A 17609-nucleotide genomic window follows, 5' to 3' on the forward strand; every position below is an offset into this window, starting at 1 on the left:
TTATTTTGCAATTAATAAACTCATAAAATGTCCGCTTCCTAATCAGTGTGGCTATGAGTGATCAAATATTCATTAATATTCATATCTTTGTGCGTATCGTCGCGACTGTTGAATATTCAAACAAATCAATTGAAAATCTGCATCGAAAATTAGCAATCAAAAATTATTTTTTTTTAATGCAGAAGTAGCGTTAGAAAAAGAATAACATTTATTTTTTATGCTACTCATATTTTTTTTAATAGATATCTATTGTTATAGGAGTGGAACATTATCTAAAAAAATAAACGTTTGCAATTATTATTATCGTTAATCATTAAGTGTCATTATCACATCATATCTATAACATTATATGAGATATGTATATCTATTGATTAGCGATTTCCAAATCTACAAAAACGCCCACCTTTTTAGTGTGATTATTAAAGACTGAACTCAATTTCATTATAAATCCGTCCAGATAAGTCACCACAAGTAATAAAGACGTGACATGCTCAAATTAAAGCATGTGGTAAGAGTATTTTTTCGGAGGCGTTTCCTATTTTTCTTAAAGTCGCAGTGTGACGATAAGCCACTGCCGCGAGCGTCTATTTTTAGCCGCGCCGGGGAAAGTGAGGAGTGCGGGTCGGTTGCGCGCGCCCTCTATACACAACCCCTATTCACTTTGAGGGAGACGCGACGTCTTGTGCATTCGTAAGCAGACTATGGATGCCATTGTTCAGGTGAATTGATCAACTTCAAGAAAACGACTATCACATTTTTTCTCCTTTTTTTTAACTTATTATATGACGAAAGCACCTATACTTACTTCTGTAGCCAACAGATAATTTAGTATTAGAAAGATATACGATTTTGAGTTTTCAGCCTTTTTGACATATACTTATAACTAGTCGAAGTGTGAATTATTTATTTATTTGATCTACCATTTTATGCTCCATTGATACATGATATTTATTTATTTTTTAATATCAATACTCTCATCAACACAATTCATCATATATTCTATCCAAGGGCATTGACTCTTCAGCCTTGTTTTGGACCCAAACTTCGTTCAGAAAAGCTAAAATAGCTAATGTACTTATTACTAATTTAGTTACGGTCTGTAGCTAATCATATCAAATCTGAGTTGACAAACCAATAAATGCCCGTGCTGATAGTAGGTATGTACTATAAAATGTAAGCGATATTCCTTAATTACCTTTTTTATTTTAGTATAATAAAATTTAAAAAGTATAAGTTTTAAGTAATGAAAAAATAGTTTATATTATTCAAAAAGCATAGAAATTTCTTATTAATTAAGTCCAGGTTACGCTTCTACATTTATATATTTTATTATTTAGCAAGATTCAAAACCACATTTTATTCCATTAAGTGTTTTTTAATTGAAACCAAAAAAGCAACAATTTACAAATCTTTCAAAAATTTAATGTAATGTTTTTTATTAAATTTTAATATTCACATTCATTTGTGTATGTGTTCAGTTGATCCTAATATAGAGTTTTCTAACTTTCCTTACTATTCAAAAAGTTTATCACCTCAGAATGTTTGATAAAAACCATATTTTGATAGCAAAAGTAAGTACAGGAAATACATAAAAGAATGTCGTGTTAATATTAATAAATCATATTTATTTGCATGCTGTGCGTATTAAATGACTTTGTAATTCAAAGGTGTTATTCGTACCCTTCATCATCACTTTTTTGTATTTTCCTTTCTTGGTATTTCACTTTACTTTATTTCTTACTAGCTTTTACCTGCAGCTAAGCACTACCTACAAAAGAGTACAGATTTTTCGCGAATCCCATCCCCAAGTCGTTCCAGTTTCAAATCGCAGGTATAGGTTCATCTTGAGTCGCGAGAGTATTTCATACCTTTTCGGTAATCGCTGCACCTATTATTATTATTATTTATTTATGTTTATTGTTTATTTATTGAAGTTTATGTATGTTAATTTTGTATTTTGTGTAGGTATCCATGTATTTATTTAATTTATTTGACCCCACATTAAGTTCTCTGTAAGACCTAATGGTTGACTGGTGGATAATGCTTCTAGCATTAAGTCCGCTAATTGGTTTTTGTACAATAAAGTTGATATAAATTAACTTACTTTCGCATTTATAATATTAGTTAGAATCATTTGTTTGATAAACTCAATTTTATGTGTATTTTGTGATTTACACATGAAAAAATTATAAAATATATGTACTTTAAATTTAGGCAGTCATTAGAACAGAAATAATATATTATTTAATGTACCAAATAAATTGCTTCGGTATAAATAGTAAACGATTATTTTTAGCATCTGAACTTTCAATCGGTCACACACCTTAAAACTAACAATTGCCTTTAATATTGGTAATTAGGTGGTTCCCCACAAAGAGAATACCTACTGCCATCTATTTTTGTACTAGCATCGATCGCCAGCCCTAATGCGTAGTTTAATCCATCGCTTAAGTGTTTTCAATGTTTTCCGAGAAACGAGCAGTTAATATTGTCTAGTTTCTTGAATGAAAACTGTGTGAAATCAATCTTCTCTATCTAGTTAGCCTTGAAACCCGGAGCGGGAAAATCTTTCCAGATTTTCTTGCAATTTATGTAAATATGAAGATAGGGATTGTTACTATCGTAAATTTTAAAATTGTATCATATTTTAACAAATTTTGTATAAGAGCGATAGTTTAAATCATCCTTATCAGAGTACCTGATCATATTTTTGATAGGTAAAAGCCCAATGCCGTGTGGTTCCTAGCACCAATAGTAGAAGAACAGGACCACTCCATCTCTTTTTCATGGATGTCATGAAAGGGATAGGCTAATAAACTAAGGATTCTTCTTTTAGGAGAAGGGGTAGCAACCTGTCACTATTTGAATCTCAATTCTACCATTAAGCCAGCCAACAGCTGAACGTGCCCTGTCAGTCTTTTCGATACTGCTGGCTCTGTCTACCCTGCAAGGGATATAGACGTGATACTATGTAAATATGTATGTTAAAAATCAACCAGTAGTGCATATTCAGTTGCATCAATCATCAATCTGCATATTGTATGCAGATTAATTTTGCAGATTGATCTTAACCTCGCCATTGCAGTGAGGAATCAGTTTTTAGTCAAACTAACTTAATAATGAGTAGTGGAATTTTAAGTTAGTTTGACTTAGCTTACAAATCGAATACCTTTACCACTTGTCGACCAACTCTCTCAACATTTAATCTTTTGTTACAAAGCGTTGCATAGCACGGGTAGGAGTCAGATAATGTAACTTACTTTACTTCCGACGCTTTAATTTGTATATTAAACATTACCTTCTTCATATGTAAATAGTGTTATTAATTTTTCTTGCAATCTATGTCTTTTCTTTAGAACAATAGGCTATTTCAGAAATTCTTCTATTAATCTAGGTATCTACACAATATTTCTTCATTCAAGCCTTATTCAAAACTTGTCACAGATGACAATTAAAAAGAAGTCATTGGTTTACATTACTTACTTATAAACTAAACAATAAGTTTCAAAGTTTTAAAAATGTTTAATAAATTAGTGAAGAAAATCATCGCGAGGAAATCTGTACATAATGGGTTGGATATGCAACCAATATCTAACCTGGATTTGGTTCCAATGCGTGCAAAAGTTAGACGAGTGAGAGAAGTTGATTTGAGGAAAAACCTAATTTACCTACCCTCTCCAAAAGTCGCAAAATATCTGGGTCTAGAAATTTGTCATATATAGGTTCCTCGTGTGTTCTAACGTGCACTTATAGAGGGTTTCCTAAAATTCGGGGATCGAAAATGGCATTTTAAGTTTGTAAAGCCGGGGCACACATTCTTTTATAATAATCAGTCAAGAGCGACATTTATGGATTTTTATTGAGTCGAGATGGCAATTTTTCGTGTGGGTGATATGGAAATATCAAAACGCTACACTTATCGTAAAAAATGTAAGTATAGCAAAAAAGCGAGAATCACTTAAACACTTTTATAGCAACAAGTTTCAACATTCCATTTATGGAGTTACTTGTTACGCTTTATGTGTGTATGACGCCTGCCCGTGGGTTCGCTCGCATGTAAATTATAGCTAATGTGGTATTGGAGTAATAATAAGTAAATAGCTGTCATCTATGACTTTACGCGTGGATTTTATGTATATCAACTTTTTTTTTCAATTAATAACTTTTTCCTTATATATATATTTTTTTCTTTTAATGTACTGAGACGTATTTCTCTGAATGATTATTCCGTATGGGTGTTCGTAATGTCACCACGGGTTGTTTGCAGCCAATATTATGCTGAGACGGTAACCTATTGGGAACACATAATAATATTTTATTATTATACTATCCATATTTTAATTTCTGTTTTATTTTTGTGTGGTTTGCTTTGAATAAATACTTTTAACATTCTTTTATTTCATACGTCAACATACAATCCACTTGAACACTTTATTTGTTGCCTAATTTGGTACCGTATTCGAGATACTCTAATAGGCCTCTAAAATTTCCTCAAAATCTTACTTATTCATGTTTGATTCCTTCTTACAAATTTTCGTATTTATAACGTTGATCTGATCAAAACTCAAATAATTCTTCGTAGTTTCTTGATTGTTAACAAAAGTTAGAGCTCCTTAGAGTTTGCAAATAAATAGCTCGTAGGCGTTTTCCTGGGTCGGTCGTGGCCGCCTGTCCGTAGTGATCAAGGAGCAGGCGCAGACACGCCGGCGGCTAATACGTCACTAGTCTTTATTATCGCCAAATAACGCACATACTTAAAACATTGCTTACCAAATGTACGTTCTATGATAGAAATTTTTTTGAAGCTTTTTCAACTAACAACATGCTTTTTGTAAACAGCAATACAACGTACGCTTATTATGTATGTAAGTGCTGACTTTATTGATTATTTTTAACTTATCCTTTCCTAAGAAAGCCATTGGCCTCTTCAAAGGCTTAGGCCTACAGCTAAAAATAACTATTGCATCAGATTAAGCTGGATTTCCAGGTGCAAATCTTTAGCAATCGGTTTACGATAACTTAACTACAATATCTTAAACGGACCCTGAGTTTTGTAGCCAACAGCTTAGAGCACAATGATAAATACATAGGTTTGTGTAAAAAAAGAAAAATAGAATAATATAAAGATCTATTTCGAGAAGTAAATGTGGATTTATTATTATCCGTAAAAGTTTGATTCCATTCTAAGAATGATATCTCATACTTAAGTACAACATAAAAGGAATATAAAGTAGAACATCGTAACAAATAATAATATCCAAACAACATCCTTGACAATAGCCACACCGAATGATACCAAATAAATTTCCACGGAAGCTAACTAATGGAAATAAGTTTCTCGTAGAAATTAATCAGAGTTAAAATGCACCTGAAGCGCTGTTTTTCTGGTCGAGAGGCGAGTGACTTTGGCTGGAGACCGATAAATATTTACGAAGCGTCGGTGTACGTGCTTCTGTTTTCAAAAAGATCGATTCGGATGCAGGCGTAACTTTGGACTTGGTGTCTTACGCTTCATCGTTTAGCAGACTCAAGTTTTAAGTCGGCAAACGCGAGAAGACAGGTAATCCGGATTAGCAAACACTCATAACTTTAACGGAAAGTCACAACTTTCGACGCGTCTGGGTTTTAAATATACCGAGAATGAGCTATGAGATTTTTCTATAAAAATAAAATTGAAAATAAGTCTTCGAATTTTCTTAGCAACACACACATCTTATCCTGATGGTATAGCTTATCATATGGTGGATATTATGCCTAATTGCTCACTTATAATATTTTAATAAATTATGAATACTGCCTTCCTAACTACGACACGGGTTCTAAAAAACTTGAAAATAAATTAATAACTTCCTAACGGAACTATTTTTTATTTTTTTGCTAGGTAAGCGTAAAAATATAGCCACAATGTAAGCGAAAGAGCTATTGAAATGGTTGAAGGCTCGTTACGAATGATTGATTAGCCACCTTACACAACAAAAGCTTCGGGAGAATTCAATTGAATCTGTTTGAACCTGAACTGCTGTCAGTCAAGCAATCCAAAATACTAGGCGAGCCTCAGTAGGCAAGTTTAAATTTTTTTGTTATGCTTCTTTTCAGTTAAATAATAAACAGTACACTTTCATCACCGACTTACACTTTTTAAGGACTCCCTTCATATTTTTTATTCTTTTATATTACTTTCTTTTATGATGTTCTACAGGACAATGCTCTTTGTAAGTCCAAGAGGTTGACATTCAACTTATTTTTGAAAATCTTTTTTCTTATTTCAAGCCAAAGGTTTTTATTTCCCATGTTTTTCTAATATGTAACTTCATAAAAGAACGCAAATTTTAATATAAAAATAGACCAGGTTTTATCTGCTTTTTCATTTACAGTCTATAAAACACTACAATGGACAACTTGAAAATGAAATTTAAGGATAACTGAAGTTGATAGAAACATTCTTCTATTCATTGCAAGATGATAAACAGTGATATGTAATAAGCAAACGTCGCTGTTTTATTTTCTAATTTATATAATTTAACAGGTTTATTTATTTAAGTTCATAAAAATGTATTTTTTTCTTTTCTTTTTGCCTGAATGGGCATTCATCTTAAGAGATTTGTAATAACAATTTATCACTTGCAGTAGTTCAACGATCGTTTTATCAAAGTTTTAGAAAGTGTCTGAAGATTCGGTTAAATGTGTATTTTCAACTGTATATTAGGTATCAATGTTAGCAAAGATAGAATTTAGACAAGGGAAAAATGATTCTAAATCCTAGTTTACAGTGCACTATTTGCTATTATGAGCAATTCTGAATAATCTGTCCCGCTAAAATGAAATGCCACAAACTTTGCGTTCAATATCGAATTCATTCCATCTCTAAGTCTCAAGTGTCTGTATGGCCGCCATATCGTTTCTTTTTAACAATTTATGATTATGAATCAGTATATCTATATAGTGAGCCAGGGCCAGGTCTTACGACTTGGAATGGGTGGGCGTCGGTAGGAGGTTGCAAACCCATTAATCATAGTACGGCGCTTTATTGCTTCAATGGGGCGCCGATACACGAAACGGTCAATGGGGCGAACACGAGTAACGCTACTCTACTGAACGGGTATTCTGCGAAATGCATCGCAGAAACAAAGCAATATTATTACTCTGTCCATCGAACCATGAACTAGTTTATATGTTGTCTATTTACGAGAATAAATCTCAAGTTATATTGCGAAGAGCTTGTACTGGCTACAAAGAGGCTATCTTGTGGTATGTTGGTAGAGGTGATGTAACACCCTTTTCCTCTTTAAATTTTTAAATTCAGAATCATTATTTTCAATATAAATGGGCAAATTAATTAAGCTAATTTCTTCACCTCACCAATTGAATTAGTGTTATAAATATTCATTACTACTTACCAATTTAGTGTAATCTGTATTTTTTTAGTGTTTCACTGATGACCAGACAAAGATAGTGGCGGCATTCTAATGAGCTTTATTACTTGCTTGTAGATTTATTACATCACTAAAATTCTTTAGCATATGTTACAGTAATGAATAAGGTCTAGAAATTTAGGGTCGTTTTTATCGTCTTTACCTCTACTCCTATAGAGATGAATTAATGACCGACTCAATTTTCTTTATTTTTATGATAACATAAATACAAGTAAATTGATTGTCGGTGGTCGAATCGGTAGGTAAGGTTCGAATCCCTCCTTGGCCATGTAGCAATGACTATTTTCAAAGTTATGTAAACTAGTTTGAATACAGACCGATGTTCCTACGGTGAGGGAAAACATCGTGATTAAACCTGCACATTCAGGTAACTGGATGTGTAACCATGGATACAATACGGGATAGGTTTACCTGCAAAGGTCAGATGTCAGATGGGAGTTGTTTCGTGTGTAAATCTGACTCACTGAGAAGAAATACAAATAAACTTATTTCCTCGCATTTTATATCCTAAATGAACTACTTAGAATTTGAAAGACCTCAATCAATGAAGACTTCAGTTGGTTGTTGGCGTAATGCCAATATGTTATACAACGACAAAATTTCTCTACTGAAGAGCACGTGATTGAAAACATTAAATAACTTTAGGACTATATTTTAAAAGTTTGCATACAAACATATAATCACGACTCTACCTCTTCGGGGTACACAGACCCACAATCTCAAAAAATTTAGATTTAAATAGTGACAGGTTGCTGGCCCATTGCCTTAAAGAAGAATCCCAATTTTATAAGCCTTTCCTATAATTGACTTGTGAAGTTTATATTTATATCGAATAAAATACTTATTTGTATAACTTTAAAGACGTTGGAATAATTCTTATTGTTAAAATAAAATTTCATATGTTAGTAAGTTTTTAACTTTGGAAAGTTTAATGTGAGATATATTTGTATGAAAAAATAAAATGTATTCAGTTAGATGGTATTACCCAGCTGTAGATCATTATTTTCGTATACAAGAAAAAATACGTACCACTTAAAAAAATCATGTGTAAGGTCGTTGTGCTTAGTACGTCTGGGTTCTACCATGCATCCAAAATAATTAATTAATCAAAACAGTTTCTTAATAACAATAGCACCTGTGGCAAAGCAAAATGGAGTGGCTTTCATGTTTATGAAAAACTAACAAATGATATATAATGGTTCATGAACAAAATTGTATCTCATCACAATCGATTTTTGTGATAAAGAATAACAAAGTAACCTCATTTGTTTCTGAAAGAATTTGTTATCACGCGAAATGAAATTTTGTCAAAGAATAACAGAAGGAATACAAGAACATTTTTCTTAATTTAATTTATTAGTATCATTATGTTCAGGACTTAGGCGTAGTGCATCGTTAGGCCCGTCATTGGTTCCGTTGTAGTAAACAAGGATCCCTTATGGTTTCGCCATGTCTTCTGTCTGTGTCTCCGTGGTTAAACTAAGAGACTGTAAGTGGAAGAATTTTGAATATATGTATATAAAGGTGTGTATGTTTATTAAGGATGGCAACAAAGTCGTGAAAAAAAAAAAAATCTTGATAATCAATTTTTTAGTAAAGTGGGGTCCCAAACGTAAGTACTTAAAAATTTATTTATAAAATTAAAGCAAGTTCAACAATAAAAACACTTTATTGAATAGTGTTTAGGATCGGCATAACTCTTTTTCTTTAGTTACCACCGTCCTATTTGTGCTCGTTTTTAGATATTTGTGAGTTTTAACTCAGAGTTGGCATTCGCAACTACAGAACCCTACAATGCACGTGCCCCGACAAGTACTTGGCCGGCTTTTTTAATTGCCTACGTTTGCCATGGAAATTTAGAAAAGTGTTTTTACTAGTTACTACTATACTAGGAACGTACTTTATTAAATGTTGGATTTCTTTAATAAATAATGGTGTAATTTCTTTTATATAATTCACGTCTTTTTAAATATCTCAATGTTTTATTAAGGTAATGGGTTAAAAATGTTCAGTTATAATAATTGAACAGAAATAAATCGTATTCGTCGAAGGTGTTTACCCAAGATGTGTTTATTTAGGACGCATGTGACCCACTTGAACTGGCCTAACGGCGAGCACCGGAATTTTAACCAAATCATTTAATCGGAAGGGTGGAATTTGTAAAGGCACGCACAATTTTGCTTTGAGTTTTTTCGTTTCTTTAAATGAACTCCTAAAATCTAATAGAAATATTATACTCGTTGTGATGTTATAACATCCATTTGAGGAATTTCGTTATAACAACAAATTGCTTCATTGATTAAAGCATTATGCTACTTTTAGACTTTGTTAAAGAGGGTGTTGATTCCTGTTAAAGTTAATAAATTTTGTGTAGTAGGTAAGGGTAAATTTTTCCCCTTATTGAAACTATTGCTGCACAAAGCTGTCATATTTATATATACTATATTATAAATAAAGAGTAAAGTTTATAACTTGGATTGTGGTTGTTGTTTTTTTTTTGTAAGGGATAATCTTAATACTCATGTGATTATGAAAAATCTTTCAACGTTTCAAAGGTATTTTATCTGCAGGTGTTATATGTAATTTATGTACCACGGGCGAGGCCGTGACAGGTCGTCACTTTATGATAATTTAGGTTAATAAAGAGAAGATGACATAATTTGGCTGATCACCTAGTTTAATAAATAGATAAGGGCGTTCTCCCTGCTTGGCAATCAGATAGATATTATTCTTACTACTTACTAAATAACTATATATATTTAGTAAGTAGTAAGAATAATATCTATCTGATAATACGAGTATATTAAAAAAATAAATAGAAAAGTTGTTCTCAGAGCCCAGACACAGAGTTACTGACCTCATAAATTAGACGCATAACAACGTAAAAATAGTTTGTGAAATAAGTATTTTTAATTTTAACAAATTATAAACCAGTACATCTATAAGTAGACGAAAAAGGTCAATACATCTATACCTGCCATACCTACATAAAATTAAAATAATTACTGCGAATAATAATCGTAACTGAACCTTTCCACAAGTTATAACGTTGCGAGCCCCGGGGTCGACGTGTCGATAACTGTGACATCAAAGAAAGGCTTTCAATTTAATTAATTTTCAATATTAATTAATTTGGTCCGGCTCTACAATAATTGTGTTATAATGCACGCAGAAATGTGGTAATAATATAATGTTTTTAGAAATTCAATAAAATGATGTATAATCATACAATCAAATCCCGCTGAGATAGCCAGGTACTACATATTGCCACTTGCCACGACCCCTACATTTTCATTTACTTCTTCCACATTCATAAATCTATTTTCATGCTAAATCTGAACGGTTTAAAGTTAGTAGTCTTGCCTTTACTAGGACGTTCCCGAAAGAGACAATCATTATGTAGAAAAATAATCAAAAAAGTTATTCCTATTTTAATGTTGCCAGCATGAAAGTAAAATAAACATAATACTAACGTTACATTGATGATGTTAGCGAAAATTACATGTATTATTGCTGTAATACAAAATAAATTTTATGATAGTATGTGCTATTGATTTTAGTTATGTAAAAGACACATAAAGGTATATAAATAACATGATCACGAGTAGGTGATGTCCGATTTGCCATCGATCGACAATCGTCGACTAAATTATGTAGGCCTCTCACTTGCTTCTGTACAGCCGATTTTATACATATACCGGTTTTGACTTTGAACGTTCGAGCACGTTTAAAATAAAAGGTTTTATTTCAATTTAAACAAAGAAAAAACAAGATCATCTTAGATACGTAATTTCATTAATGCTATATGCTACTCATAACTTAATGTTTGACTTACATATAACTTAACCCCTTGACAATTCCATGCTCAATAATGTACAAACCGTGGCGCTATCAAAACCTCGTCTTATTTCTGAAAATATTCTGAGAGCATTCACATAGCATACAAGACCTAATTAAGCTCGATATCGTTTGTCAACTAGAGACATTTGTATGGTTATACATTCGAAACTTTTGCGTTAATATTCATACATTATAGGAGTAAAGTACTTAAGCTGACATTGCAGTCGGTCGGAGTCGTGTAAAGGTTCGATGCCAAGAGTTGAAGATGCCAAACAATAGGCAATATGCCGCTGTGGCTCCGTCCTAGTATTATATTTCTGCCTATGGCGCTGTCGAACGCTGCCGGAAGTCGTTGCGAGGCATACGGCATGTGCCATGTGGTGGCCCGCGAAGGCTTGCAAATCACAAAATGTATAGATGTTTAACTTCACGAAAATTGTCTTTGAGTATTTAAATTTAAAATTATGACAATGTATGTAAAGATGAGGCAAAATAAGTTAGAAATGTAGATAATATCTGCTTAATGATGTCTTTAATTTTTAATGCCTTAACAAATACTTTATAAACTTACATTACAAATTTTATTCCAATTATGAAAACATCCCGGAAAAAAAAAGAAACAAACGAATTAAAATGATACATTTAAAATTTCATTGTTATAATTTCACAGTGAACTAAGTATCACTTAAAGTAACACAGGGCATTCAAGCATACTTGAAACTTACATACATACATACATATGATCACGTCTATATCCCTTGCGGGGTAGACAGAGCCAACAGTCTTGAAAAGACTGAAACTTGATTAGATGATTCGATATTACTCACTTCTTCGGTTCTGCATCTTTCTAGCCATTTCGTACTTTATTGTCTTTATTGCCATCGGAGAATTGGTCTCACATTTAACGGGATAATTTGCCATTTTTCACTGTCGATATCCAACAAAAACATATTACTCCCAACATCGTTCACTTTCGACAGGGATTTGGAACTTGATCAGGTTACTGTACTCTGGAGCCAAATAAAGTCGTTGACATCAATCGCTGAGCCGTTACATGGAAACTTCAAAGTAGGCTTATTATTCTACTGAAATGAGTAAGATAAACGAAACTCGGATAAGTTATGAAAATTGCTGTCACTAAGTGACATAGAAGAAAAACGTTTTTCTTGTTCCTTTCATTGTAATGAGATGTATGTGTTCGAATCGTATTCAGTCGGACATTGCAGAAAATTGTGTTTGTTTTCACTTTTCGTATTAACATTAAGGCTGCCTGAACACAATCATTCCGTCTAGATTTTTAGTAGCAATCAACAGCCTTGAACTTTGCTATTTACTGATCTGACTACTCACTTAAAACACAGTTCGAATATAGAGCTCCTGTATCAGATCCAGTAAAAACTTTCAGAAGTTAGAAGATAAGTGAATCAACATGCACGTTAGGCATCATTAATGGAATAGTGGTTATTGAGGCAGTGCAGTGGCACTACCATTTAAGATTTAGAAAAATAAATATAAGAAAGCTTCGTTTGTCCCTGAAACTCGGCAAACTGATCTGCACCCTATGGTTGACTGGAACACATTGATTAAGCGATAAGTCCGCGTTCGTACCACATAACCTGTGTTTTTTTTCTTCTGATTTTCTTTTTCTTTTGGTGCAATATATATTTTTTTTGTTAGCGCTTACTATGATAAAATCTTTATATAATCTATTTTGAAATTTTTATGTTTACCCAGATGAAAGACAGTTTTATTGGCTTGCTTTTACATTACAGTATAAAAGATATAATTTAATTACGTAGTTTTCAAAACAATGCTTGTAAAATATTATAATTCTTTGCATTAAACATCATCTCGAAAATTCGTTACGAATTTATAAGGTTGTTTATTTGTTTTTTTGGGGATTCGTAATCTTGATGCAAAATTTAGTCTTAGGGTAAATTTGTAATAGGTTATTCTAATGAGCATTATTACTATTAAGAATTATCTATCAATACGCGTTTCAACGTAGATCTAAATATTTAAATAAATACAACAATGTCTTTATCTTAAAGGGATTAAAAGAGCCTATAAACTTGATGGCTCAGTAATTAAATTGAAATTCACGTAGTGCATTTATCTAAATATAGGTGTCTTATGCTTTGTCCTAGTAAGCGTGCAAGTGTCGTGTCTACGGTGGCGAGTGGCGACCACAAATGTATGCCGTTCTCAGCTGGCTCCCCGCCAGAACCACCCGCCACACTCGTTAGCGCCTGTACAACTCAGATTTAATAGTTTTGTTGTACTCCACATGTTTCTTAAAATCTTCACTATACTGCAGAAAATAATTTTTCTTTTAATCAAATTATTTCACGATCGTAAATGGAATACCCGTTACATTCTTTATTACTTCTTTTCGGTACGTAGCGATTATGATGCGTTAGTTTGATTTGTAACAGATGCTACGAGCTTCAAGTTGCGTAGCTTACTCGTAGCGTCTTCGTAGAAAAGCTACAAGCGACGCGTATCAATACGTAACACAATACTTTATAGTCAATATCTACGAAGTAAGATCATAAAATGAAAATCTATAATAATGAAGTGCTATTTCGTGATCGTCTGTGTATTTATTAAGACTATTTGGTTAGAAATTTGATAGTATGATTTAACAACTTTGGCAAAAATAGCTATTTTATTATTTCAGTTAAATTCAAATGAAACCGTCATCCCAAGAAATTTTCTTATTTTACTCAAACTTGCAACACAGTGGCTTGACTGCTTGACAGATGTAAATAAATCTAGCCTTAACTCGCATTTCGCTTAACCGTGTTTGAGTTTAAAATATTCAATCTGAAGAATGAGCTAAAATAAAATGTACAAGAATAGCGACGAAAGGGAAATGACCTCATTCTACGCCATTCCAGTTATTCGTAACCTTCTCACGCAGGCATCCATAAAGTTTATTTTTAGTAAGGCTTGGACGTATCTGGCAATCGGCGATTAGATCCAAAACCCCAATTAAGGGTTAGCAGAATGGGCTGGAATCGGTGCGATCTGTACCACAAAATAAAATAACTATAGAGAGACCACTTGAAGATTTATTATTAAAATTTAAGTAACATTTTGAGCTATTATAGTAGGTGTGTAATTAATGTATTTTAAACGATATACATTTATGTATATTTAGATTTATAAATAAACAACTTGCATATTTAGGATAATTTGTAAATTTTCGGCATGGTTTTTTCATTGGTTTAGTTTACAACCACTTTGTCATAACAATTGGCCTAAAAATACTTCAGGATTTTAACATTACACTATTTGCAAAAGTCCTGTATCAAGGAAGAACCCGCCCGATTAAAGACCAAGAAGCTAAACTAAATCGCACAATATAAGTGCATTACATTACATTTTCTGTTATGATTTTGTTTTGTAATCCAACACGGTTAATTGGGTGGTTATTGCCGGACACGGCTGCCGGACGCCGGACACGGCGCCACTGTCGCCTCGCTACCGTTACACTAATTGGGCCTATTACAGCTGTAGCTTAGATCTCTCCCTCTAATTGCATTAAAATGCCTGTTTTTAAACTATTTTAGGTTTGTTTTATTTGGTTTGATTGTTTTTTTGGCTTCAGACATCCTGTAATCGGAGCCGAATAAATATAAAAGGTTTAATAAATTAACTCCATTTCGCTTATTTCTTGAATCGATCCGAAGTAGATGAAGCCCCAAACGTGAAAATGTATTGGAGCGTAACAAATGGCTAGATAAAAGCCAGTTTACATGGCCGTAAGTTTTGTCGGTGGATGCCATATCGTACAACCTACTGAGGTCAATTACTTTAATTTATATACGAAAGTCTAATTTCATCGCAGAGTCTTTCCAAATCTTTGTTACTTTGTCATTTATCCCACCGTTTATTTCTAGTTATTAAAATTTATTTATTTTCAAAGTGTAAAGTGAAAGTGACGAGGTATATTAAGGTGTTGAAACCGAAACGTGATCTCGTATCAAACGCCTACGTATTTGTTTTTGTAATGTAACGCTATAGGTTTAACAATTACATGTCCATGAGTAGAAAAATAGTTGACTGCTTAGTATTACATAACAAAATATAAGAAGGCCTACAATCTTCGCTCCGCCTTGTTTTAACCGAATTGAAATTGTGTAGGTTATTTTTATTTTGTGAAAATGGTGGGTCTGCCATTTGGTAAAATAACAGTTGGTAGATACTACAAATAAAACTACACGAAAATATCTTGAAATACTGCCGTTCGCCTTCTTTGTGATGTTGTTTACTTGATCTCTCTCGCTGTGTCCACAAACTCAAACGATGCGCCCGAAATAAAGTATTTCTTCCTTATTCTCTCAATCCACTCTCGATACTCGATTTGCTACGTTGCGGAGATTTTTCTCTAAAATTTATTTATACCGTTATAGTTAAATTATTAAGAAATTTATCTGAAATAAAAAAATATTGATTTCTAAGATGTCAAAATATGAATTTCAAGGTGCTAAAATATTAATAGTAAAAGTTCGTAGCGTCAAATTGTGTTAGTTTTTATAACCTTCGCCCAGCAAAAAATATATTTACTTGCTGCTACTTTGTGGAAAATTTGTTTGTTTAAGTTTGACCTACAATTCTGTGAAAGCGTTCGGTTGGTAGTTGCACAGAAATAAAGGTGTTAAAATCTCCATAAACCACTTATTCGCTACGTACAAGAAATTGTGGACAGCTTAATCCATTTTGTTTATTTTATTCTCGGGAACACAGCAAAAAAATTATAAATACTTAATATTGACTTACTTTTTATAGCTCAATGTGCGATAGTAGATACGGTTCATTACTTGCATCTTTTTCAAAGAATCAATCGAGAGAAGTAACGTCACCGTTATTTATGTTAAATTATAATAATTTATACAATGCGTGGGCGCGTTGGCGAATCTGAAACGTGTACATCCACAAAAGAGTAAGGTCGTGCGTCACGGATTCGTGATCGTATGTCGAATCAAGGCGGGCGAGAACGGGGGTGAGGTCGGCACTGACCACAAATTAAATGAGAAACAGATACGAATGTTCTTGATGCTTTTAGTGCACATTCCTCAGATGATGCTTCGTTTGCATTGAAACGCTTTACTTTTACTTGGAAATTGTTGCGTTGTTTTGATCTCTTGGTCTTATTCATTATCAAAATATCGCACTACATGGCGCATAACTCTTCATTAAATATAACTTACACTTCAGTGCTAAGCGCAGTTAGCTTGTCCCTTTTTCATGTATAATGCCGAGATTAAAACAAAGTAAAAACGAAAGCCATCTAGGTCCTGTATATTTTACATCACCGGCGGCTGGGATAGCACCTGCGCAGGATGCACCCGCGTGCAGTCGCCGCCAGCCAGTCTGGCGCCTACCAACCCCCCAGGACCGTTACCCCCTCCCGTCTCCCACACCCACGTTTGTTTTCAACTTTGATTGATAATTTGTTATTGGAGTGCGTATCCCGTTTCGAAAATATTCCAATGTATTCAAGTGTTGAATCTAAAGTAACCCAATTGTCCTCAAATCAATAATATTTATTGATTTTGCAAATAAATTCCATTTATACATTTTGTTTTTGTTTTTGTCTGTAAATTCACATGTTTGAAATTATTAAGATGTGCCTGGGCTTCTAAAGTTTATTTTTTCATCACCTGTTACAGAGATTTTTTTTTTATTAACCCACATTACTTTAATTTGAAGTCATTACCAAAACAGGAACTAATAGAATGTATCTTAATCATAAAAAGTAACATTTGGGCAATAGTAATAACGACATGTCGGGTCCGATTACGGAGAGGGTAACATTCGGAACAATGTTATCAATTTTGTCAGGTTCTGAATAATCAAATAATGAAAACATCATGTCCGTGTAAATGTTATTTCTGCCGAATATTACTTCGGTGTAATGCTTTGACCAAATATAATAAAAGAGTGCCAAAAAATAGATTATTCCAATAATGTGTGTGAGTGCCAAACTATGAATCTATGTAATGGTTAGGTGGACAAAAGTCTAATAAAACAATTTAAGTCTCGATATTGTATTTGTGTGTGGTGTTGTTTTAACTATGTAACATAGAACAACACCACGCTCAAGTGAGTAAATAGATATTTAGTTGTTTCTCATATTTTGTAACTATGAGAAGATATTATGTACATTGCCTGGAGAGCGTTTGGAGTGGGATTTTTTAAAGTTAGCCCATTTTGATTGATATTACGGCAAAAGCGCTCAAGGGGCTCCAAGGTGAGAACTTTCTTGTAAGGTTCTACAAAAGTAACATCGACCCCACAGCGATTACGCTTGATGACGCACAAACCAGA

The 17609-nt window shown here is 33.1% G+C and overlaps 1 protein-coding gene across 1 annotated transcript in view; it reads left to right on the forward strand.

Moving 5' to 3' along the window:
• The first annotated feature begins 437 nt into the window (after positions 1 to 437).
• The window catches only part of LOC106137441 (D-beta-hydroxybutyrate dehydrogenase, mitochondrial), a 133535-nt gene continuing 116363 nt past the window's right edge, over positions 438 to 17609 (forward strand). Inside the window, exon 1 of the mRNA XM_060945526.1 lies at positions 438 to 719. Within this exon, the coding sequence (XP_060801509.1) occupies positions 706 to 719 (14 nt within the window). The 5' untranslated portion in view covers positions 438 to 705. The remainder of the gene's footprint in view (positions 720 to 17609) is intronic.

This window comes from Amyelois transitella, chromosome 8, assembly GCF_032362555.1.
Source record: "Amyelois transitella isolate CPQ chromosome 8, ilAmyTran1.1, whole genome shotgun sequence".
NCBI classification, from domain to species: domain Eukaryota; kingdom Metazoa; phylum Arthropoda; class Insecta; order Lepidoptera; family Pyralidae; genus Amyelois; species Amyelois transitella.